This window comes from Thalia democratica, chromosome 1 (assembly GCF_965202585.1).
Source record: "Thalia democratica chromosome 1, ktThaDemo2.hap1.1, whole genome shotgun sequence".
Classification (NCBI taxonomy): domain Eukaryota; kingdom Metazoa; phylum Chordata; class Thaliacea; order Salpida; family Salpidae; genus Thalia; species Thalia democratica.
Window position 1 is genome coordinate 33,448,047 of NC_139165.1, and position 27,102 is coordinate 33,475,148.

Sequence of the window (27,102 nt, forward strand, 5' to 3'; positions counted from 1 at the left end):
ATATTCACATTTAAATATTATATTTTTTTATTACGCTATTATACAATAACAGTTTGATGATTTTTTTTTCTAATCACAAGCTGACTCTATTAATTAATTAAAATTATAATTATGATCATTAATAAAAACTTTTACAATCAAAATAGATTGTATTTAGGCAATCAATTTAGAAACAGCTGTTAAAATTTTAAAATAGTTTTTTTTTTAATGATGTCAAAACTAAATATGTTTTTTATCATTAAGACAAACCAGTATAAATATTTATAAGAATTATTTTGAAATAGCTATTTTTAAAATATTGCTTAATCATATTACCATTAAAATTTAGAAAATCTATCACATCGTCAATAAAAAAGGACTTTATATTTAGATTATTTTACTTTCGTAAATAATTTGTCAGCTGCAGTTGTAGTTCAATAAACTTCCTCTAAAATGTTTAGACTAAGTATCAAAAATTTTCTAAACAGAAGCTAAAATTTTCTTTGCAGTCAGCAGGTTGCGTACCGTTCTATAGACTATATTATAATTCAAATAAACTTACATTAGATATTCTAGAGTCGGGAGCTGTTGTAACTTAGACTTGAAGTTCTAGAGTCTTCTGGAGTTGTTGTAACTTACGCTAGGAATTCTAGAGTCTATAGTTGTTGTAACTAACACTAGATATTCTAGAGTCCGTTATGAAAATTAAAAAAGGTCTCCTTTTATCTAAAACTACAAGTGCGGCTCGAAAAAACTTTTACTTTCAAAGCCTGCGACCAATTTGACAACTAAATACCTAACGACCCTTGCGAAGAAGCGATGTTCTTAATTTAAATTCAAGTCTAATACTAGTCAACAACTTATTAACAAAGATAGTTTTTGTTTATTAAAAAACTTTATATTTGAAATAAACTATGATTATCTTTACTTCCTAAATTTCAGGATCAACTTCCTAAATTTAAGCTAGACGATTATTTTTATTTAATTTGAGCAAACTGAAAATAAAAAAATATCCTAAACCACGTATATTTATTTATAAAAGCGACAGTTCTCTTTTATACGAAAGTAAATAAAGAAATACATAAAAGTTATACTAAACCAAGCTATTAATGATTATAACAATAACATTTTGACGCAAAAATTCGATATTAGTTAATTAAAGTTAAATATATCCGATTTGATAAAGTGCTTAATTCTCTAGCATAAATAAGTTTTCAGGATATTTCTTATTAAATTTTATAATCAGTTTTATAACTTAAAAGCAAGGGCGTCGCGTGGGGTGGTGCATTGCAGAATAATAGCTTAAAGATCTTCAAGAAAATTTTAAATATCTGTAATTTTATAGTTATTATAAAGATAATGTATAAAGATTTATTACTCATTATGTAACCTATAAAGACTGTACATAGCAAACGCTAATAAAAGAAAAATCCTTGATATGAGAAATGAACTAATTAAACAATGCTTTTATTACCCTAGGCCTAGGGAATATTTTAAATTACTTTAATCGCAATAACTTGGTTTTTTTATCGTTGTAATTTATTTATTTATTTATTTATGTTTGTATTTTGTATATACTTATGTTTTAAGTTACAATCTTTTGATAAAAACATTATTTTTTTTCTAAAAATTACAAATAAATTCTAATATTAACATTTTTCAAAGCTCAATATATAAACATATTTTTTTATGAGGGTTACATAGGGTCGAATATTTTTTTCATAATTTTTTTTCTTAGGTCCAAACTTTAGACCCAGTTATTTTCCATATTTTATGAAAAAATTAAAAAATGTTAAAGGTGCCCCACTCAAAAATTTAAATCCCAATCAGGTGGATTTTTTAAAGTTCAAGACAAAAGAACGTTCTTTAGAATATTAACAAGTTCAAAGTTAACTAATAAGGTATATAAATTAACTGGGTCTAAGTTTTAGACATTTTTAAAAACTGTAATAAAAGCTATTTTGGTCAAAGTAACCTTCGTATTTTTATTTTCTGTTTCATCACACAGTATATTTTTGTTTTTCAGCTTTTGTTAGCGTCTAATGAACTGCTCTGCAGAGAAACGGCATAACGCAATAAAAGTTAGACAACAAATTAGTATAAGTAACTACTTATTCATTACAAATTAAGATTATTTAGTTTTTAATAAACTATAATATGACTTAAGTAAGAGTATTTATTATCATATTAATCAGTGGCTAATAATTCTATATTTAACAATTAAACGTTAATTTACAGAAAAAAAACTTGCATTTGTAAATTTAATCTATAGTTTTTAGTATATATTTTTATAAAAGCAATTGGAAAATTTACATTCAAGTTTCTTTGTATGTTCTATTAAATGAATATTTAAATATAAATTCTAAAAAGATTAACATCTGTAATGGACTTAAAGTTTATTGAACAACTCTCTGTATCAGTAACTACCAAGTCTATTGTATTTCAATTAACATTTGTGTTAGTGTTTTAAAAAATAAAGTATTAAAATGATAATAAATACAAACTGTGTTACTTTCTGCAAGCATAATCTAATTACATTGATGTAATTAAAAAGTGTTCAAATACATAAAATATAAAATATAAAATAGACAAAATCTCAAAAAGCTTGCAGAGTTAACTATGTTTAATCTTAACTAAATATTTTTTGCACAAACCTTGATTTTCTAAACTATTAAACTTAAATTATTTTGCTTTGTAATTACAGTAACCTCTCTAGTTACGCACATTGTGTCCACAGAAAAAACGCGTAAATTATAATTTTGCTATTATTTTGCTTTGTAATTAACTATGACATTTGTTTCTGTTAACAATTTTAAGACGTTAGAACATTAAAAACTATATGTGATCATTTAAGTTATTAACCAGGCATAAAAGTTATAAATTTTTACATTAATAATAGTACACAGATAAATTACAACTAAATGCTTTGAAAATATATTTTTGTTAACTTTCTATTTTTTAAAGGTGTTCTTTTAAATTGTTTGTTTTATAAAAAAAAAAAAAATTTTCTTAGTTTGTTTTTACTTTACAAAAAATAGTTGTAACAGCTGTTTTTACATCATTGATGTCATTTAGAAGATCAACAAGAATTGCGAACAAACCTGTGAAAATATGGAATAACAATTTTACTCGTGGAAAGTTGACTCTTGCCACACCTAAAGAAAAATCCAGCAGTAAAGAGAAAGTCGTTGAATACATTTCTGATTACCAATTTGAAAATGGGAGCTTGCAGTTTAGAGTCAAGTGGAAAGGATTTCCTGAGAGCAGTTGCGATTGGAAAAATTGCAATTCGTTTCGCAATGAACATCATCTTAAAAATTTTCTGAAAGACTACAAGAAAAAGTATCTGCTCTACTGCACTGACAAGAACCACGAAAAAGATCTTTTAAAAGACGACATTGGTTTTGAAGAGGCTTTTGCAAAGATGAGCTTATTTGGTGCCCCAAAGTATAGTTATAAAAACAAAGAGAAAACGTTTAAGTTTACTTCTGATTGCGAAATCAAAAAGTATAAAGCAAAAGAGCTTTTGAATAAAGAAAAAGTCAAAATGAATACTGCTTTAGAACCAAGGTTTAATTTTAAAATTGAAAACGAAGTCGACGATAAATATCTACCGTTATATTTAATATGGAGCAAAGATTATCCAGGTCTGAAGAAATTTCCGAAATCAGCTGAAAATAAAGTACTTACGCCGTGTAAATGCAAAAATAACTGCTCAATCAAACGCGAAGAAGGGAGAAACAAGAAACTCGAGAATTGCTGCTTTGATCCCAAAAATCTTTACAAATTAGACGGACGAGTTAAGCGTGTTAGTAATAAAAATATGCTTAAGGAATGCGATTCCAGATGTCAGTGTGACGAAACAAAATGTTCCAATCGAGATGTGCAACAAGGAAGCAACTGCAACCTTTGCCTATTTAGAACCTTGGATAGAGGCTGGGGCGTCAAAACACTTAAAAAAATTAGAAAAGGCACTTACATATCAGAGTATTGCGGCGAAATCATAAAAGAAGATGAATATAAAAGACGCCAAAAAAGGTATGAAAATTTGAAGAATAGTTACTCTCTTATGTTACTTAATGACGAAGAAAAAGCTTCCGGCTTTACCATTGATCCAACCGTTAGCGGAAACGAAGCGAGATTTTTCAACACTTCTTGCAAGCCGAACATGCAGTTTATCGAAGTGAACACTGACAAGAAGTCAATGTTTAGCAGGTTGGCCTTTTTCGCCAAATTTGACATTAAAAAGGAGGAAGAGCTCACTTGGAACTACGGATGGGGGAATGCTATAGTGTGCAAATGTGGCCACTGCAAAAATTGATTTATTTACGGTTATTTGATTATCAAATCTATTTTGTGAATTATTTTCGTTACTTTGTAAAAATGTCTTTTTTTGTTGTCTCCTTGGTGTTATGTTTAGCATTAAAATCCTTGTTCGTTAAAGTTTTGATTTTTTTTGCTAGTTAAGAACTTAATTTATTTATATAAAAACAATCTGAATACTCACTCTAATGCGCCTGTAGAAACTACAAACAACGAGTCGACTATACAATCTTAATACAAGTTTGTATAAATACAGCTCTAGTAAAGAAAGTGACTATCTCACATTAGGTTTTACATCTTCAGTCAAAATTAATTTAAATAAAATTAAGTTTAAAGTCCAAATTTTTTAGTGATAAACAAATTCTAGTATCAAAATAAAATCTCAATTGCTGAATAAACTATCTAATGTATTTTATATTACAATAATGCTACAAAATAGTTCTTTATTTAAAGTATGTAATTGATTAGCTTGTATTATTTCCTACTTTTTTGTAAATTGAAACTTAATACCTGTCATCATTATTGTTCCATTAACAATTACCTTTGATATATTTTAGAGTATAATATACTAAGATAATATTATAATTTATACTCTTGTACTAAAACATTAATTTACATTCTATATATACATATTAAATCTTACTAGTGTTAACACGCTTCTATTAAAATTTTATAGCAGACTTATGAACACCATGCTAGCTAAACGAAAATACTTATAAAGTAATAGTTTTTTTTTAATGTAAATTGAACTTTAAAGAGTAAAGGTTTGTTGACTTAACTAGATTGGTTTTTATGAATATTATTGGCTGCTAAGAAATATAAAAGACTATTCACAATTTCTTGACAAATACAAATGTTTTTTAAATAAGTTGTAGTTGTCTTTAAACTTTGACCACAATATTATTTTAAGTTTGTAGAATTATAATAGAATTACAACTCTAAATTAATTTAGTCTAGCCCCTATAAAGGAAGATTTTTTCATCTGTATACTGACCATAGTAGATAAAGTCTTATTTTATTTATTGGTTTATGTATGCATCAGAGCAATATTGTAACAACACTTAAATAAATTAAAAAAAATATGCTTTTTCTTTGTTATTATAAGCATTTTTTAAATTAAACTTTTATAAAACTTAGTTTGTTTAAGAGATATAAGTTTGAAAAATATTTGAAAAACTTTATGATTACCCGGTTTGAGGATTCCTTAATGATTACTTATAAAAACTTAGGTAAAATATAAATAGTTTTATTTCATGTTTAAGAATTGTGTGCTTACTAATTCAGATCTGCATAAAATATTTTTTTGTATTCATTAGATATAAATATTATATCAAAAAAAAAATCACGTAAAAATATTTGTCAAATTTAGTAGGTTTAGTTTTTATATCACGGGTCGAAGACTTTTGTTTTTCCGGCCGCATTTGCTGGTGTTTGCTGACCCCTGTTAAAATATTTTTTTTTATTACTTATTCTATTTTTTTATTTCGAATCTTCTTTTGAAACCTCAAATTTATATTGCATTCAACTTTAAATGCAACAATTAAAATAATCAATATATCTTAAACATAAACTTTTTTTCTTAGAATTATTTTAGAAGGAATTTTAATTATTAAAAAATTAGCAACTTAAGAACAAAATTAATTTGTTTGATTTAAAATCATTGAGTGATTTATTTTATGAAGGATAAACCCCTTTTTAAAACTTTTGCTGTTTTATCTAAGCTTAACTTTATCAACACCACTCTTCTTTGATGGTATTAGATTTCACTGGTTTAATATTGACCCATTATAAAATTTAGTATTTAGCTTTAGATATTAATAACTAACTCAAGCTCACAAGAATAATCATTGGTGGTCGCGGACTTTTTTTCTGGAATGAAAATATTCGGGGATACAAATTATAATTTTACTCGGAAGTAATTAGTGTAAATTTAAAATTTTCCGTAAATTGTACTAAAAAACTTTTTTTTTGATATATAACCCCAAAAATCTAGTGTATGATTTTATTTTTCCGCTAACAGACACAATTTATCCTTTCAAGCACCGCATCCCATTTTATAATTAAGTATGTTTTAAGGCCGCAGTTTGCTGACCTATGAGCTAAAACCTTCTGGATAAAAGTTTTTAGAACTTATAGTTTGCTCCTTTGCGTTATTTTAAGTTATGTTTCTCTTTTTTCTCTGCAAATAACTAACAAAGAAAATAAAAGCAAATGATAAACTAAAGCTAATATCAGCTTCTTTACTTCAACTTGCTAAGATTTTAATCTATAGAGCTAATGCAAACTTTTTGCAAGTATGTAAAGTAAATTAGTTTAATTTTAAAATGACTGCTATCTACCTATTTTTTTCTCCCTAATAAACATTCAGTGAAGAAAGAGCGCATTCAATACGTCATAAAAAGCACGCTTGATTGGTTATTAATTACCACACCTTAAAAAAAAAAACCTTTTAAAATTACTTTTTATTTGGTAAAAGCAACTCTTTATTTTCACTTTTTTTAATTGTTTTTATTTCAGCAGTTATGCACTTACTATATGATTACACCACACCTTAGAAAGCAAATTGTTAAAAATTTATTTACTACTATAATGCATTTATTGCATTTGTTTTTCGTTATGTATTTCAACGCTTATGCACCGACTACATAATAACTAATTATCACACTTATAAAATAACTTGAAAATAACTTTTAAACGAAACTTTTTGAGAAAAAAACACCTAGTTTGCAACTACTTTCTTAATTAAAGTTTTAACTTTTAAGATAAATAAGTCTTTTTTTACTTCAATATTAATTTTTTTTTATATGTAAGCTGAAAATCAAACTACCTACGTCAAATATTTTGATTAATACTAAGGACAACTGATTCAACTCAAAAAAAAAACCGCTTAACAATTTTTTTCGCTAACTGAACCGGCTAACTGAAAACAAACATTTGTATAATAAGAACGAAAAGGAAAAAAACTGAAAACTACTATTTTACTTAAAAATTTGTGACATATTCAGAATTAAATAATAAATTTATTATTTAAAAATAAAAAAAATATTACAACAAAATTACTTCTGAAAAGAATAACTATAAGATTATCAGCTATGCATGTACCATTCTTTTCTGTCATATTGCAGTAATCGTAAAAAATCTAAGCTTAAAATCAAAAAATATATTTTAAGTTGCTTCTGAAAGACTTTAAATAAAAGATAATTAGTTTACTTATTGTTAAATAAATCTACATTGTAAAAAAATGCTATATAAAAACTTTACCATATAAATTAGTGTACACTATACTTTCAAGAAATTAGCCTTCTCTAAACTTATGTATTTAAAAAGCTTGTTTTTTTTTCAGCTTAAAGTTTAAAGCCTACTATTTTTCTAAAATCAGTTCTTTTTGAAAATTCTAGTTCTTTTGAAAATTTAAAATTAAGAAAAACTCAAAAAAATTTAGCAAAAATTATAGATCTTAAGTAATATTTTACTAAACTAATGCATTTAACCTGTTAAAATAGTTAGTAAAGTTTAAGGCATTTAATTATCATACTGAAGTAAATAAAAATAATGCTAAAATTAATTTAGATTTAAGATAAATTGCCAGTAATGAATGAATTATTTGAATTATTTAGTTAGAGTAAGAAATTTATATAATAAAGAATAAGCTATAAAATTTATAATTTAAAAATCCTCCTTTTTTTAAAGATATCTTCATTCTACTTCACTTACTGTAGGTAGTACTTAAGTAACCTTACTAAGTACCTAAGTTTTGTAGAGTCTCAGAATATATTTTTGTCGTACAAAATTAAATAAATTTTTTGAGCTTATTAATTTTCAGTTAATTATACTACTGATCAAAATAAAATGTTATTAACTTCAAACTTCTTTTTTATTCAGGCATATAAAGGATTGATTTTTTTATTCTAAAATTATAACATCATTAATAGTTTTCCTGAAAAATAATTTTCGTTCATAAACTAATTAATAAAATGTATGTTTTTATGTATAAATATATACTTACAGATAAAGATCAGCTCTTCGAAAGTTTGCTATGCAGTGTAGCAGTATTGCTTACTACATTTTTCATCAAAAATTTATATAGTTTTAATACATGTTTAAACTAAGTCACTGTTAAAAAAAATCCATAAGAAAACTTTATTTAACTTTGATTTAGAATTAATTTAACAAGTATAAACACAGTTACAATTTACTTAATTACTGTGACATAGTTAATTAAATTAATATTATAGTTTTTGTTTTTTACTAATTGTTAAGTGTGTTGATCATATATGTTGATAACTTAGAGACAATGTAAAAATAGTTCATTTAAGTTTTTTTATTTAAAAACATATACTTAAACTTGTATGTTATAATGTATTACATTTTAACTATTAACGGATTTAAAATTTAAGTATTAAAATTTAAAATGGCAAATGTTTGTGTAGAACTGAGAGATTTGGTTATTCTTGGTGGACTTGCATCTTTTGGCTTGTTGGTTTTTGATCATGCAAACAATGACGGAAAAGTTTTGGCTCAAATCAAGCATTTATACAATGAAGTGAAGCAGTGTGTGTTCAATGGTGATTAGCAGAGCAAAGGTGTAGCAAGTGAAGCGATCTCTGAAGCTGAAAAATCAAATGACGGTCAGGAAATGACGTGCGGTGCTGATGAGCAAAAGTGGAGTGATGCAGTTGGTGGTGAAAAGATCCAAGCTACAAGAGGAACTAAGGAGTAGATTTATGTTTGTGTTATTTGAGTTTTTTGTATTAAAACTGTGTTTTGTTGCATAAGTGGATTTTGTTGAGTGTTTAAAACTGCTTAGTTATTGTTTATTATATTTGTTCAATAAATTCAAATAAAAAAGCTAGTTTTAGTTATATATAATTGTAAAAGTACCACTAACCTTGCTTAGCTTTTACATGTAAGATTTTGAGATTAAATATTAAGTAGGTTAGGAAAAATTATGTAGCAGAAATTACAAACCTAGATGAATTACCAGTTTTTTCAGATAACTTTTAATTTTGTTAGCGTTAATTGAGTTGATGGTTTGTTTCTAGCTTTAGAATAACAACATTCAGAACATTTTCAGGTAACTACTTGAATTTTTAACGGAGAAAATATTAAACCTTGAAATTTGACTTACTATGCTGTTCTTAAGATATAATGACTTGATATATTGCAATGACTGAATATTAGAAAACAAAATATTTTTTTTTATCAAATAGACGGTTCTACCCGAAACAATGAAAAAAAATTTCAATTTTTTTTATTGGTTATGGAAAAAATTAAAAATATTTGGATATATGTATATAAATATAAATACTGAACAATATTCAGTAAATACAAACAGTAACAATAATTTTAAGTAGCCTCGGTTAATACACATTCAAATGTAGATAACGTAACAGCAAATTAAAATAAAATATTAAAAAGGTATAGCACAGAACAGTAATAAATAAACTTTATAGTTTTTAACTAGAAACTTTATTACATTTGGTAATTATCATATGGTCACATTGATATCGCATTTTTATTTCTTAACTCACAATTTTAAGTATATTTTTGTATATTACAACGTTCAAAATTACTAAGCTGATGAATGAAATCGTTTCTTATTAATGAACTGTTCATATACCTAATTAAAATATTAGAAAAACAGAAAATTTAAATAATTTATTTTGATAGTTTTTAAAATTCACAAACACTGTAACCCGCCAACTAGGTACGCATTTCCTAGATACGCCCTTTCGGTTTAATACGCACTTTTAATTGAAAAATAATTTTTTTCAAATGCGATTTCGTTTCATTTTGAAAAAAAACCTTAAAGTAGTAATACAATACTATTATAATTTAAATAGATTATACTGCGTTAAATTTTTATAAGTTTAAACTAAAGAAACCAGAAAATAGTTTATAAAAATTGTATATCATATAAAGTATTTTGAAGTCTATTTTAAAGCCATTACTGCAAAAAGCAAAAAAATAAATAATCAGTAAGCAGGAGTAAAATTTGTAACCACATACTATACTTTTTGAACAAACACAACTTTTTAAAAGCATGAACAACTAAGCATGATCAATTTTTTCGAATATCTTCATCTTTTCAAAGTTAGTAATTAAATATATCTACTATGTAAATTTTAAAAGTACAAAAAGTAGGAGTTATCTTTAAAACTTTTTTGGTTGAATAAACACATTATTATAAATATAAAAACTTTTAAACAGGATTGTACTAGGCTTAAGTAGGTAATTAAAGACCATACTTTTTGATGCACGCACTTTTGCTTTGTGTTGAAAGTTCGTACCTAGTTATCAGGTTACTATAGTAAGCATTTTTTGTTTCACTTAAAAAAACAACACGGCAAAGTATTGTGTTGTACAAAACAAAGCTTATATTTACAATTTCTTTTAGTCAGTTTTTAATTGAAATTATATTTTCTAATATTTAAAGAAAATAGTACATTCTAACGTTCAACTTTGGTAATCAACTAAGCTTAGTGAGACTACTTTGTTATACAACAGTTAACTTAAAAAGTTATAAAAGTTAAAACAAAAAAAATGCATTAAAAAAAAGTTTAAGTCTTACAACTAACCCTATTTTATTTTTCGAAGGCAATGTTTTAAAAATTTTATTGGCAATTGTGTATTAAATTTTAGTGCTTGGAAAATCAAGCAAAACGAAACAATGAACAGTGCAATCAGCATTTTGTTAGATTTGCAATAGAAAACTTTGTTTTAGTTTGTTGTTTTTAAAAACATTTTGTAAATTACAAACAAAGGATTGTAGCTTTCTGCAAACAGCAGCTTGTATTTCTAATAAATACTCCTTGCCTTTTATAATGAATTAATTACATACTATTTTAAAATAACAATGTTTAAATTTAAAAATAATATACAGCGTAAAAGTTTAAAGGTCGCTAAATTTATAAAGAGTTAAAACAAATTTTGAATTTCCAGAAATTGTAGATATACTTACTTACCTCAATACCTATAAACTTTATAAATAAAACCAACAAAGCAGTATTTTCGAAAAAATTTAAAAAGTAAAACGACGAGTTAATGGAAATATAAATACATAAAATATTAAACATGCGTATTTAATTGTAGTTGTTATTTAAAGCTTTAAAAAAATGTTACAACTAAGTTTGTGATATAAATACTTTCAAAGGATAGAGAAACTAAAATAGATGTAATATTTATAGAATGTTTTTAAAGAGCTTAATGCTGATACAATGAAAGTCCACAACTGAAATTTAAGTAATTAAGAAATTAAATTTTTCAGTAAACAAAATTTTTTTGAGTTTAAAAAAAAAGTAAAAAAAACAAGTTTAGGCTGTAGTCTTGTTAGACCATTGAAAAAGTTTAATGATCTCTGCCGAAGTAGAAATTGTAGTATGAAGTTAACTGTATTAACTTTATATTGAGTTATAATCCCAATAAAGAGCTCAACTATAAAGGAGCAAATTAATCTTAATTAGACAATTTCAGATTAAGAGTTTTTTTCAACACGATGTTTCATGCAAATCAATAATCACGATTAAAAATTTATATTTATGATAGACAAAGCTATATATACTAAACAACACTAATCAACACTAATTATATTCTTATTACAACTGATTAAATTAAATGAGCTTGCTAGATTAACAAGACTCCAAAATGCTTAATGGCCAATTAAGTAAAGCCTACTAGATAAGTACAAAATCGATTAATTAATAAATAACTAGTAAACACAAATGCAACAATAATACAATAAAAATAATAATGACAAAGTAAAATAAAATGCAAGCACGGATGTAATATACTTATAAAATTTACTTATGAAATTTGTAAATGTGGATATGATATGATTTTAAATAAAATTTAGCGAAGTGTCTGCATTTGTCAATTAACTCAGTTCTGGAGTTGAGAGATGATTTTTGTCGGCGAATGCTATTTCAAGTCTTTCTACGTTGCACAATGAGCAAATTTTGCTTGGTTTGCGTTGATTAATTTTATGTATTATCTTCTACTTAACGTTTTTCTTGGTCATTTCTTTGCTTTATTTGGCAGTCTGGATGAAAGAGCTCAGTTTAGTCAATTCTCTCAGATTTTTGTTTCTGAAACTGTACATATGCTCGTTATATCTTATTTTAAAGTTTTTTTTGGTATATTTAATATAATGGTACTCTTTGTTGTTGTGTGTTACCGTGGCTTTGTATATAACTCTTCTGGAAAGGCATTTAACTTCCACTGGGTATGATGTTTTAACTCTGCAATTGCAAGTTGTTTCATTTTTCTCTTGGTTTTTTCTCTCCTCTATGATTTTAAGATTTGATTTGCTAATTTCGGATTCTATGTTGGGCATACATGAGTAACTAGTTTTGATCATATTTCTGTTCAGAATTTTATTAAGAGGTCCGTTTTTTGGGTAGTGTTTGTCCACTAACTTTAGAAATTATTTTCCTAATTTAGTTTTTAAAGTTGAGCTAAATGGAGGGTTGTAGTATAATACTTTCTTTTTTTTGTCAGCTGTGCCATCTTTTTAATTTGAGTATTCTAGGATTTAAGACTAGAAATAGCATTTGCCGACAAAAAATCATCTCTCAACTCCAGAACTGAGTTAATTGACAAATGCAGACACTTCGCTAAATTTTATTTAAAATCATAATGTTGTCATATCCACTTTTAAAAATTTCATTAGTAAATTTTATAAGTATATTACACCCTTGCTTGCATTTTATTTTACTTTGTCAATATTATTTTTATTGTATTATTGTTGCATTTGTGTTTACTAGTTATTTATTAATTAATCGATTTTGTACTTATCTAGTAGGCTTTACTTAATTGGCCATTAAGAATTTTGGAGATTTGTTAATCTAGCAAGCTCATTTAATTTATCAGTTGTAATAAGAATATAATTAGTGTTGATTAGTGTTGTTTAGTATATATGGCATCGTCTATCATACATATAAAGTTTTTAATCTAGATTATTGCTTTGCATGAAACACCGTGTTGAAAAAAACTCTCAATCTGAAATTGTCTAATTAGTATGAAGTTAATAAATCTATTTTGATATTAATAAAAGAGTTTAGCCCTTTTAGTTTAAATAAAATTAACTATTTTTCATTATTGTTGTAAAAGTTGAATTTCTAAAGGCTAAAGTTTAGAAATATATTTCATAACACAAATATGTTAATAACTTGATGCAAAGTTGTTTGATAATTAGACGTTTCATAAACTGTCACTTTTTATTCGTTTTCATTAATTTTTTGTATATATTTTCCAAATATTAAACGTTTTAAGATAAAAAGTGTGTGCTGTTTTAAAATATATATAGTTTTACATCTGACTATAAAGCTTATTGAAAACGAAAAAATTGGACATGCTGTATAAAATGAACTCTCGGTTTTCGAGATACATAAATTTAAAAATGACTCAAGTTACTAAGTAACGATACATATCATATAATTTTTGTTCATTTTTAGTAAAGACTGAACTACATAGTTTTGTATCAATTTTGAAAAGTTTTGTATCAATTTTAGTTAGTTATTTTAACGAAAAAGCAAAAATATGTTCAACGTAATAAAAGATTGTTGGACAGCTATAAAAAAAACAAAAGTTAAGGCGTAAGAAGTTCTTGTTTGCTATTTCTAATGGTTTTTTAGTTTTTTGGCGATAATAGTTCGAGTGAGTTTGTTTTTAACACCAAACGGTTTTAAAAAAGCTATTCTAGGTAGAGGCATTTTTTTTCGCTTTTAAGTTGTAAAGACTGTAAATACAACTATATAAAAAACATTAATTTACAAAAATTCATGGAGTGCGAGCTATGGCACTTCACAATACACTTATAATTATGAAACGTGTCAAAACTGTTGTACAACTATAAATATCATTAGCATACAGCTTTGATACTAATCACATTAATTGATCAAAAATCTGCCTTAGTAAATAAAAGTTACTTAAAGAAACATAAAAGCAGAAGTAAGGCTATATTTGTTTTCATTTACACTAACATACATTTTAACAAAGTCAAATTTTTGTCAGTTTATAACATTCCAAAAATTTTTCTTCAAAATATAAAAAAATATAAACTTATATACTGCTATTTAGTCTTAAAAATGCCGTATTGAAAACTATTTAAAAGAATTTAACAACAAGAATGTAAATGATTTTTACTAGCATTGAAATATGGTTTTTAAGTTTATTGGAAGAATCGATAGGTAGATGTAGTTATTATAAAATATAAACTAATTTATTTAACAAACTATTATATTTTCTGATTATATTTTCTGATTATATATCTATTAAAAACAGTTTTATTAGAATGCATCAGAAACTATGTTGAATATTTAGTAGCTCTTATATTTGCAGCTTTGTGAACAGGCTTAAAAATTATTGAGCGTTAAAAGTAAGCAATTCTAATAATTGAAGTTTGGAGTTGTAGTGGGTTTGTTTTTAACTCAAATAGATTATAAATTAATCCACCCTGTATATTTAAATCAAAACTTAAACATTTATTATAAAAATTTTGACTAATAAAATATAAATGATTATGAAATTAGATTATAAAAACTGTTAAATAAGTTTGTTTTTAAACTAACGCCATAATAATTCACTTTTATTTTGTTTTATCTCAAAACCTATCTAAATAAGTAACTAAATAAGCATTTTACACTTAATTAAAGTATATAACTAACTAATAGTTTGTAATCTAAAAAAGCTCAAGTCCAGCATAAACTAATTTATTTATTAAAGTCTACATAGACAATATTCCTAAAACAAGCGAAAATAAATATATATGAAAGCTAGTTGTAACAATTTTATTTAAAATCAAAAGAAACAAAGTTTAGTAATTTCACAAAGTTTACCGCAGTATACATTTCAAAAATTAATATTTTTTTTTATCATTAAGAAAATTTTTTGACTTTTTAGTAATAAAAAATCAATACTAAAAACCAAAGAAAAAGTAAGGTAAAAAAACGACATAATTTCCTAATATTCTTTTTCTTTTTTTTACCTATCAGTCCATTTTTCCTGCAAAATATAGATTTCAATTTCAAAATCAGTAAATTTTTTTATAATCTTTAAAAATGGTTTTTGTGCGAAGTTAAATAAAATATTTAATTAAAAAGCGTAAAATATTAAAATTAAAGTTTGTAAATAATTTTAGTTAATTAATTAAAACGACACAAAATTTTTATGGAGAAAAACGGTGTTATGCTTAAAATTGTTTTAAATATCATAACGAGTATAACTAGATAATACATGTTTAAGTACTAACATATGATGGTTTTAAATGACCACACTTTTTTAATTTTTCCTTTGCAAGCATTTGGTTTGCTTTAGATTTCGGAGGCAAGGTATGGCGTTTATTTCGTTATCTAGAATTTAAAAACAATACGTTTAGTTACAAAATATCAAAAATTAATATTTTTAGTTTCTAAAATAAATTCAGAAGATTAATAAGTTATGCAAAACGTTACAATTATTTCCTACTTTTTTTGTTTTTATGGCTGACATTTAAACAAAAACGTTACAGACACTCTTTTTTTAAATTTTTAAAAGCTTACAAAAAAGAAACGTAACAAATAAAACAAATGAAATTACTTTAAAGTTAAAAAATCCAAACGTATTTCATTATAAAAGATAAAGCTATTAAGATAAATTGTTGATGAAAGATTTGAACTGTTGATTTTTAATAGTTGTTAATATTAAGCTTATTTAAAAATTATGTTTAGAAAAAGAAATTTTAAAACAGCTATTTTTGGTTGTTATTCTAGTTTACGTTTTACTATTTGAAATTAAGTAAAATGAGGTGTTTTGTAAAAGACATTCTTTTAAGTTAAAAAAATCCGTGTAATCAAATAAATTAGAAAAGTAATACTTTTTATAGCTAGTTTTTTTTAATCTGCAATACTTTTATAATTAAACCATTGCACAAGAAAAGTTGAGTTTTTAAAACTAACTTTTCACAACGAGAAAATCGCCTTTCTTCACCACACCTATGGATGGTGCACTACACTTGATGTTTTGATTTACTTTTGTCAAGTTATTTAATTTGTCCAAATCATAACCCCAGCGCTTGACAAACTTCTTCTTATTTTCATTCACAACTTTCTTTTTCAATGCGTAAACTGCGTTCGCATCAGCCTAGCCAAATAGGCATCGGCTGATGTTACTCTTGTTTTTGTGATTGTAAGATGACATAGTATTGTTGTTTAAGTTCTAAAAATATTGAAAGCTCAACTATTTAAAAAAAAAATACAGCATAGATCACTTTGCATAATTAAAAATCCTTTCGAAGAGCACAAAACAACATAGTTTTTAAATATAAACGCGTTTAAACTTGGCGGTTTTTAGTAATAAAAATTAAACAACGAATAATACTTCATAGTAGAAATATTTTTTCCCATACTTATTAAGAATTAAAAAAAAAAAATAAGTGAAGTGTTAAAAAAGTAATAGTAATGCAAACATATTGATTCTTGTATAAAAGTTTGTCTTTCTCGTTTTAAATATACGCTGTCAGCAAAACTACTTTATACTTTACCGGCGCGTTTATCATGATCAGTTTAGGTAAAAGCAACTAGTTTCTTCAAGTTTTGTGTATGAAATATAGTTTGAAACTATCGATTAAAATGTTTATACTTTGCTAAAATATGAAAACACGATGACATTATATCGTTTATTGAACGATGACAAAAAAGCGCTCAAAAATTTAGGTCTGATGACCTGGTGTACAAAAGAGCCTTTCGGTTATCGAGTCGTACACCATATTAGTTAAAAGTATTTATTTAAAGTATTTAAAGTATTAACTAATTTTATAATGTAGAAAATATATGTAAATTAAAATATTATTGTCATTTATTATAAGGTTGGTATTTGAAAATGTTATCATCTATTATATTTCTATTTTAAAAATATGTTTATCAATCAAAAACTAAGTTTAAAAATAAGTCGTAGAAAACTTTATCAAAGTTTATCTACCCTTATAATGTTTTTAAAACTACGACTTAACATACGTTTGTACTTAAAAAAGATCATGGTGTTAAAACATGTTAAAAATTTCATCTAAAATACAGTTTCAAACAACAAAAAACTGTTTTTAACAAAATACTTATTTATACCAAACAAACAAGTAAATCTTGGAGCATGCTAATTTTGTCAAGAAAAAAAAAGTTACACGTCGAGTTTTTATCATATTTTTCAGAAAATTTAGTCTTGATTTTTGTCTTAAACTAAGCTACCGTGACAACTGTTAACAGAATGCAATAATTTTTTTGTGAATTCTACACTGTAAACGTTTAACGTCACAATAAACACAGAGAGTAAACTGGAATCTTGAGCACGAGTGTAATTTAATAGATCTAGCTTGTTTACATATATTAAAGTAATTAGCAGTAATTATACAATTGATATTCTCTTTTATGATTGCTGATCAGCTTAATAAAAAATTAGTAATTAGTAGTTTATTATATTTTCATGGTTTAATTTTTTTATTTAATTAATACAACCTAAAACTAATGGTTAAGTATTTCTGAAGCAGTCTTAAGTTTGTTTTTTAACCAAATGCTTATAAGACTAAATAACAAAAATATGGCGCTTAACTTCAAATCATGCAAAATTACTTAAACTTGAATTGTTTGTTTCTAGCGTTTAAAAAACTAAAACCAGATAAAAATCTCTAATTTTAATCACAATGACTATATAGAGTTTTAAAAAAACCATTTAACTTTTACATAAAATTAGCTTCATAAAAAATTGTTTAATATTAAAATGTTTAACATAAATTTACTGAGTATTCCAAACCAAAGTTTGACAAATTTATGTTAGGTTAACAAAGTTAAATAATAAATTCTTACTTTTTATTGTTTATTGTTTGTTGAACGATAACAAAAGTTTAATCTAAGGACCTGTTGTAAAAGTAACCTTTCAGTTATCGAGTCGTACACCACATGCTAATATAATTTTTTACACGCTATTATACATAACTTTTTCTATCATCTTATTATTTAAATTTTTAGTAATAACACAACTAATAAGACAAAATAAAAGAAAAGTAAATAAAAATTAACTAAATTTTATGTTTAAAAATGTGCTTAAAAACTTGTCTAATAACATAAGAACTAAGAAAATATAAATAACTTTAAATTAACATATAAAAGGAAATCAACAATACTAATATCAAACATGTAACTACTTAAATGAAACTTACAACTTCTTTAAGAAAGGTATATACGCAAAACGCAGAATACTTTTAATTTAAAATTATATAGGTACTTTTGTAAAAGTGTTTTTTTTTTGTTTGACTGTAAAAAGAATTCTAAATTTCAATAAACAAATCAAGAATTGTATTATTCTTTTTAAACTTTAAAGAAATGCATTCTAGTATATCTGAAATTAATTATTGTAAATAAAAATAAAAAATTAGTATATTGAAATTCATGCACTCAATAACAAAAAAAAACAATAACAAGGATTAATAATAAAAACAAAAACAAATTTCTCCTAATTTAAAATATACTTTTTTATATTTCAAACTTGTCTAAGTCTAAAATTCCAATAAAGAAAACTAACAAAATTTGCAATCATTAAAAAGAATTTTATTTTAGATTTCCCTAGAATAATATACTTGTTAAAATAAATTTGCTTTAAACAGTTATTTCAGCTTAGTACTTAAATACTTATTTTTTTGTTAAATTGTATAAATCTAAAAATAATTATTTTACATTGGCATGCTAAAAGTTTCAAAAAAAAAAAAAAAGGTAAATGTTTGTAAATATTCGAAGTTTAATTTATAATAGTGACCTTAAAAAATAATTCAAAGAGTAACCAGAATGAAAATGCTGCAATCTATACCAAACCACTGTTGTTGTAACCAAGCAAATCAACATTTGAACAAAAAAAATTGTTGATGTAAAAAAGTTTTAAAAAAATATAGTTAAAAAAAGCCTACCCCAGGACTCAATGTAAGCAATGGATTGTGGTACACTTAATTTATTAATACTAGTCATCATATTTAAATCATACCTTCTTTAATTACTATCTAATAAATACTAAATACTACTTGAGGCTAATTAATTTAAATCAGACAGATGATTTAAATGATGTACTTGTTATATAAAACAACCATAAAACAATATTACAAAATTATATTTCAAAAATATAAGCTACTTTTATAAATAATTCTTAATTTGAATTTATAAAACTAGAAAAAAAAAAGTTTAAGTGAAAATACTTGAAATTTTAACTATTGTAAACCAGGGGCGTAGCGTGGGGAGGGACGCTGGCGCATGCGTGCCACCCAAAAAAATTTGTAAAAATAATGCAATATCTTTATCCTTTATTATTATTTTTTGCTTAACTTGCCTTTTTTTAATATTTTTTTCTAGTATTCGTAAAGTAAAAAGAAAATTTCTAATACCAATTAGTGACAAGTTAGGGAAATTACCACGTATACTGATTCGGTGCGTAATTGCAAATACGCACCGATGTTGATGAAAAACTCCATAAGGAATGATTTTATAACTTCATTAAGTTCAAAAGAATTTAGACTCAAATAGTACGCAACTAGTTAGTGCACCGCAGTATTATAACCTTATGACAGATTTTTTAAAAGGATAAATGCTAACATTTTGTTAACAAACCATAAAGCTAAACCTGTTTTGTAGTGATAATGATTCAAGAATAAACATGTTGTTGTAAAAATAGCAATAAACAACTGCTAATAAAATAAAAATAAATTAATAATAAGAAAATGAAATAATAACAACATAATAAAAAAAAAATTAAAACAAATAATAAACAAACAGTTCATACTGTAATTACAATTTTGATCTCACTATACAAAAAGTATTGTTTAAATTATTCAAACTTAATTTTTTTTTTAAGTAGTTTCTTTTTCTTATTAAGATAACAAACAAATCAAACTTTGTTATCTATCAGCCATTAAAAATTAATCAATTTTTGTAGCAAGTTATTTTAAAATTTCTTTGGTCACATCATGAATAAATTTATAGCAACTTGTAAAAAAGAACTTTTACAATCAATTTATAGTCTAAAAGACATAATTTTAAATTTAAATTTATTTAGTTTTATATCAAATTTTAAAGGGTATTTAAAAATATTTAATTTTTGCCAACTGTTTGTAGTATTTTAAAAATGCTATTCCTTACAGTTCTTAGAAAAAATTGATTTTAAGATAAGTGAAAAGTTATATTTCTTGTGAATTTTTAAAAGCATTGAAAAAGTTGACCTTAAAAAGCTATATTTTTAACATTTGTTTTGTATCAGAAACATTTAGTAAAATCTTTCCACACACTCAGGAAAACTCAGGACTTTATGAAGTTTTGGAAAACTTTAGTATAACTCAGTAAAAATCAGGATAACTCAGAATGTTTTAAGTATTTTTAAGCTCAGGCTGAATAAGGATAGAACTTTATTTTTTTTTACTCAGGGTAGATTTAGTGGTTTTAAAAGCTTTGTTATAAAGCCTAGTTTCTATTAGTTTAAAAACAATAAAAAAAAATTCTCTAAAAGAGTTTAAAATGCTTATGATGACACATGACATTTTTAAACTAACTCAGGACAGTTATTTTGACTCAAAGAGTAACAAGGCAATCCTGATATCTTTAAAGTTAATTGTTATTTGTTTTTTTTTTATAAAACGTGTTTAATAATACTAAAGAAAAAGTAAACATTTGTTTCAGTAATTTTTAGACTATTATTTAAAAAAATGTGCAAAGTAATATTGTATGGGTTGTTGCGAGTCTAAAAAAATGTCAGATATGAAAATTATTTGAATTTTAAAAGCTTGAATTAAAAAATAGCAGACCAACACCAGATATTGCTATTAATTAAGACTTCAGTTCAAGTGGTATGAAATTTATATTTTTAATTTTAACTGTATTTCAGATTTTCTTCATTTGTTAAAATTTCTTTTTACAGTTTTATAATGTAATATAGGTAAAAATGTATAAGTTAAAAAAAAACTAGCTCTTTAGAATTATTCTACAAAAAGTTTAAAAATTTAAAACTTTCAATTTTAATACTGAAGATTTAACATTGTTTTATAAAAGATAAATTTAGTATATTAAAAGCTGCAACAAACTAAAAGTATGAGTTATTTTGAGTTTAATACAATACTTTTTTTTTATATAAAATAGATATTAAAAAGTATTTGGAAATTGCACAGAGAAAAATGTTTTCAGGTATTAATTTTTATATTTAGTTGACTATTTATTTGTAGATTAAGGCCATAGGAGGGGAGGTAAGCCATGTTTTTTAAAAGTTGATCTTATTTTAAAGATTTTTTTTTAATCTTTAAGATGCTTTTTATTGTGTTAAAATAAATTATTCAAATAAAAAAATATAATTAAATAATAATTTGAATAATTTTTGAGATATGACCAATCAAAGTTGGGCTGCATAATAGGTTACCTATTGGAAGGAAAAACTAAAACAGCGAAAAAAAGCTAGTTTGTTTAAAATCTATCTCCTCCTACATTTTTCTAGCAATTTTCTTCAAACTTAAACAGTTTAATCTATATACAGTAACAAAAATACATTACTTGTGAATTTAAAAATTTGTGATAAATTTTTTTTTGGAAAATAAAACTTTTTTTTAAATTTTTTATATAAAATTTTTATTTATTTTAATTATCTAAAATTATAAGTAACGTTTTCTTCTTGTAATGTAAAGAACACTTTCTAAAATTTGAAGAAGATTGCTTGAAAAATGAAGTAGGAAATAGATATTTAGTATTTTTTTTAAATTTCCGAGAAAATTGACCCCGAAAATTTGCGGCCCAAAAGTTTAAGTTTAGGGGATTTATTGAGAAAAAAATTTGCGCACCCCCTGACCAAAATACCACGCTACGCCACTGTTGTAAACTATAAAATACTAAAAATTCTAAAACAATTTAACATTGCTCATTATACAGTTGTTATATTTATACCAATAAAAAAACACTAGTAGATTTACATGCAGTATATACAATGTGTGTCTAATTCTCAGTCTTTCACATTGATAAAAGTAATATTTATAATAATAACATTGCCTGAGATACTTTTGTTCTAGTTGACTGATTTAAGACACTGAGCATTCAAAAACTCAATATTTTAACATTGTAAGATCATATGAAAGATACATGTCTTTACATTGGGTATTCAATGACAAATAATACCAACTCCTTAAACAAAATTATATAGACGAGTAACTATTAAAACTAATGACGTTGATAACCACTATTTAGTATATAACTTAAAAGTTAATCTTGGAACTTTAAAAAATGGTTCATATTTTTGAAACATAACGGTAGCTTAGTCCACAACTTGCTTCCTGTGATAGGATAGCGACTTATGACCTTTTTTGCTGTTGAATCGAGGTAGGATAAAAGATTGTTTCTGAAAATCTCGTGTAATAATTATGGACATGTTTACACTTTTATACTAAATATTAAAGTTAGCACTCCTTTTCCATTATCAAAGTTGGACAGATCCCCTTCAACAAATTCTGTTTAAAGTAGTAGAATAACCCTCTCTAAAACCAAACTTAAAAGTACTTGAAAAAAAACTTAATCGACGACAATAGATTACTTTTAAAGTTATTTTATTCAAATTAAATAAATAATTCTATAAATTCCTGGTAATGTTTTTAATCATGATTTAAGAATTATACTTCTTTTGCAATTTTAAAGCTACTTGGATTAACTCCTCATTTATGCTTGGATAATTAATTTGGTTAGTGTTGGGCATGTAAAATTGTTTACTTTCTTAAAGATCTTTATAAATATATTATTCTTACCACTTGCTTTCCTTAGATCTAACTCTTAATAATATTAAATACTTCTATTGTTGTAACATCAAACCAAATAAACTATTACTTACATTTTTCACGCTGTCAGTAAAACCCAGTGGGTTACCTATTTCTTGTTGATATTTGCTTTTCAGTTTTAGAAAGTAAATGTTAAGTTTGTTTACAACATATATATTGGTTTAGTATAATATTTTGATCCACATGTAGTCTTTATGAAAATGTCTGTCTTTCATCTGTCTATTAGTAATGTTAATTATCACTTTTCAAATGTGTTTTTTTAGAATTTGTTACTATTCTTTTAAGCTTATTTCTGTAGTTTTCGTGTTCCTTTAGTTTAACTGGGTTATTAAAAATAACTTCGAAAAGATTTTTATATAAACAGATTTTTCTTTTAGGATTTTAGTATTTCTTTTGTTTTCCAGTACATATTTAGATTTTATTTACATTTAACTTAGAAAATATCTTTAGTTGGCAATTCTGGTTAAGTAATCACTTTAATTTTGTCTATGAAGTAATTAAAATTGTTGTTTAAGGAACTTTTAAAGTTATTAGTTTTGTATGTTTTATTTTGTTAAAAAGTTAAAAAGCATCACTTATGGTGTTAAATCATAAAAAAATATTAATTTAAATATACTTTTTCTTTTCTTTCGTATTATTTAAATTAAATTGCGATTTTTCAGTTTAATATAAAGTGGAAAGTGGTCTGTTATATCATTTAACAAGGTATAGAAGAACTAGTAACTTTTCTCAACTTAAACAATAAAGATCATCAATCAATGCACGTCCCATGCTATTCACCGTAGTGTGTGCTGTAAAAATATTTGCTAAGCAAAATTCTTGAACTTTGTTAATTTTTTTTTTGCTGAGTTAATTTTATAATTTAAAAAGTTAAAACTAATGTCTTCAAAAGTACATATATCCTTAAAACTATTTATGTTTTATATAAAAAAATTGAAAATGGTTTACTAAGTTCTTGTATGAACTTTTAAGGGTGTCTATATTTTACCCCTGCTAACATGAATATATAATTTATTTATTAATACTAACAAGGACACCATCAGATCTGAGTTGACAAAATGTATTTGTAATATTTAAATGATAACAATTATGTTGCTATTAGTATTAAGTTTTGTTTCACATATACTTATGATACCTGGAAAAATTTTACCTGAGGAGATCAGCTCCTTCAAGAGTGATTTTTTTTTTAGAAAGACTTCTTATGTTGACTCGCAAAATATTTAAACTTTTATTACTAAACTTTTATTCTTTTTGTCATTAGTAGAAATGTGTTTGGTACTAAAAACAGTTGGCTCAACATTTAAATTAAATTTTCTATTTAAGTCGTTTTTATACATTAAAAAAAGCTCAGTGTTATTAATATTACTAAATAGAAAAATATCCTTATATTAAATTTCATATATAACAAAAATGTCTTTTAAAACAGAATTGTTAATTAAGCTTAATTGATTTTTTTAAATTCAGTTTAACAGACGAAATAAAGTATTGAACTTTCATAAATTACTTTACTTTAAATGTTATTGATATAAATTTTTATACTTACAATGTCATCTACTTTTTTACTAGTAAGATTTGTTTCTCTTAATTTTTTTCATAAGTGAACATTACCATTTATTTTCCATAGAAATTTTTTAGTTTATCTCTTTTTTGAACCGAAATGCTGTGGTCAAAAGATTTTTTATGTGAGAAATATATTGACGTATACTTTCTTTGTAATTTGAAATTTTGCACTTGAAATTTTTTTTATTTATAAAGAATTTATTTCTTTTTCTACTTGATGCAAATTTGACTAAAACTGAGGTATTATAATTTTCCTTACTGTCATTTTTTTTAACCTATAGACAGGTAATTTTTTTTTCAATTTCTGCTTCTACTTTTGTTAGTATTTCAGAAGCTAATTCAGTTTTTATTCTCTTTAACCCCATTTTAAACGACACTATTTGCCTCGTGATCTCTTTTAATTAAATTAGAGGTCGGCAGGCAGTTGGTGCTCGCGGGCCAAATTTCAAGTTTTCAAAATCTTCTTAGGCTACAGTTTTAGTGATATTTGTATAATATTTTGGCTTAAGTTTTGGTCACACAAGAGATAGCTTTACTTTTATTCACTTAATTTCTTTAAATGACTTTCAGCTACACATAGAATGCCTACTTAATATATAAATATCTTTTATAATATAATTTATATTGTTTAACATATTTAAGTCTAAATAAAATGTGTACTTTCTTAAATACTTAGTAAGATAAACTTAATATAATACTTTTAATATTTTACTTACAACCTAACTCTCTATAAAAACCGAGCTTAAAAAACATTAATGTGTTTCTTTTATACATTTTTTAATTTTCTTTAGAAAATATTTTTGCATCTTTAATAGTTTGCACTCTATAGAAAATTCAATAATTAGTTAATTAAATAAAATTTAACCTATTTATACTGTAGATAAGCTAAATCAATTTTTTTAGCATAGTAAATACATGCTTAAATACTATAATAAAATATCTTATTAGTAATTAAATAGTCTTTTACACGGTTGACACTTTAAATGCAAAAATGTCTGAATTATATTAAAAGTTTACTGAAAGTTAAAATAGCTTAAAACTTTCTGTTAATCAAGTTTAAAAACATAACTAAAACATCATTATTATAAAAAAACACTACATTAAAAATTAAAGTGTTTAAAATAAATTTTCAGGTACACCTTAGTTTTATAAAAATATATTAAACAGCTTTAACTTCCTCTGAATTAAGAAAATAAATAAACTAGCCTGTTTGTTTGGCAACCCCGTTAAAAATGAAGTTCACAAAATAAAGAAATACCAAAGTTTACAAACAGTGAATTACTTATATAATTAAAAAATTATTGTAATTCAGCTTGAATGGACAGTTAAGTTTTTAAACAATTTAAACAAATGTATAAAAAATTATTAAACTATTTTTTATTCTTTATCTGCAATAAAAATATTGCATTAAAAAAGAGCAAATGTGAATTATAAGACAAGCTGTGATAACTACAATATGTTAGTTTGGAGTTATTGCGAGAAACGACAAAAAAATTGCTAAAGTCAGTTTCAACAATGCACATAATTATTTTCATAAACTACAGACTGATCCGAAAAAACTGTTTAGACAAGTTATAAAGTAGAAAAAGTATTTTCTAAAAAAATACCGTTGATAGTTGAAAACTTCTTTGAATAATTTGTGTTTGTGTTAATAAAATGTTTTAGTTTGTTTCTTTAATATCAACAAGAAGTGGTAATTAGGAAATTTCTGAAAAATATAAAGCCGCATAAACCAAATTAGGACTTAAACCAATCTGTTACGATGCGAAAAATGATACAACAGATATTGCTCATTTTATAATTTTTATTACAGGTGGTTTTACGAATGTTGACAATTTAGAAGAATTTCTAGGTTTAGTTCCAATACAATGCACAACAGTAGGTAAAGATATTTTAAAAGCTAAGGTGCACTTCACCAATATAAAGTTTTTAAAGGTACAACTTTTTGCTTATATTTTTAGTATATACTTATGTTAAAGGTAAAAAAAAATCTTTAATAATATTATAAAAACTAAAAGATACTGTTAAGATACTTTAACATAGTGATTTTAAATAAAAAATATTTATATAGTAGATTATTTGTGTCAAATCAAAACTTAATTACTTAACATGTAAAAATTGTTAAAAATTCCGGGTTTTTTAAGGTTTTTAAGTACAAATTGTCAAGTTCCGAGCTTTTCCGGGATTTTTTAACAACACTTACAGTTCACACTTATATGTGTGCAATCAATATAAAAAATGATTGAAATTATATCAGCTGAAAGACTTAAAATTTGAAATATATTCTAATTCAAACTAACACTGTGCATTAAACAAAACACACATCATAAATTTTATTTACCACTCTTTAAAGCAAAAATAGTCAGTCCGAGTGAACAAAACTAGCCTTATATTTTAGCTTACATAAAGCAATTCAAGCCATAAACTAAAAGTTACTA

General features: G+C 24.5%; 1 protein-coding gene across 1 annotated transcript; it reads left to right on the top strand.

The window, feature by feature from the left end:
• Positions 1 to 3,043: 3,043 nt before the first annotated feature.
• On the top strand, positions 3,044 to 4,300 carry LOC145835415 (histone-lysine N-methyltransferase SUV39H2-like). The gene has a single exon (XM_082942997.1). The coding sequence runs from the start codon at positions 3,044 to 3,046 to the stop codon at positions 4,298 to 4,300; it is 1,257 nt and encodes a 418-aa protein (XP_082799123.1).
• Positions 4,301 to 27,102: the final 22,802 nt, after the last annotated feature.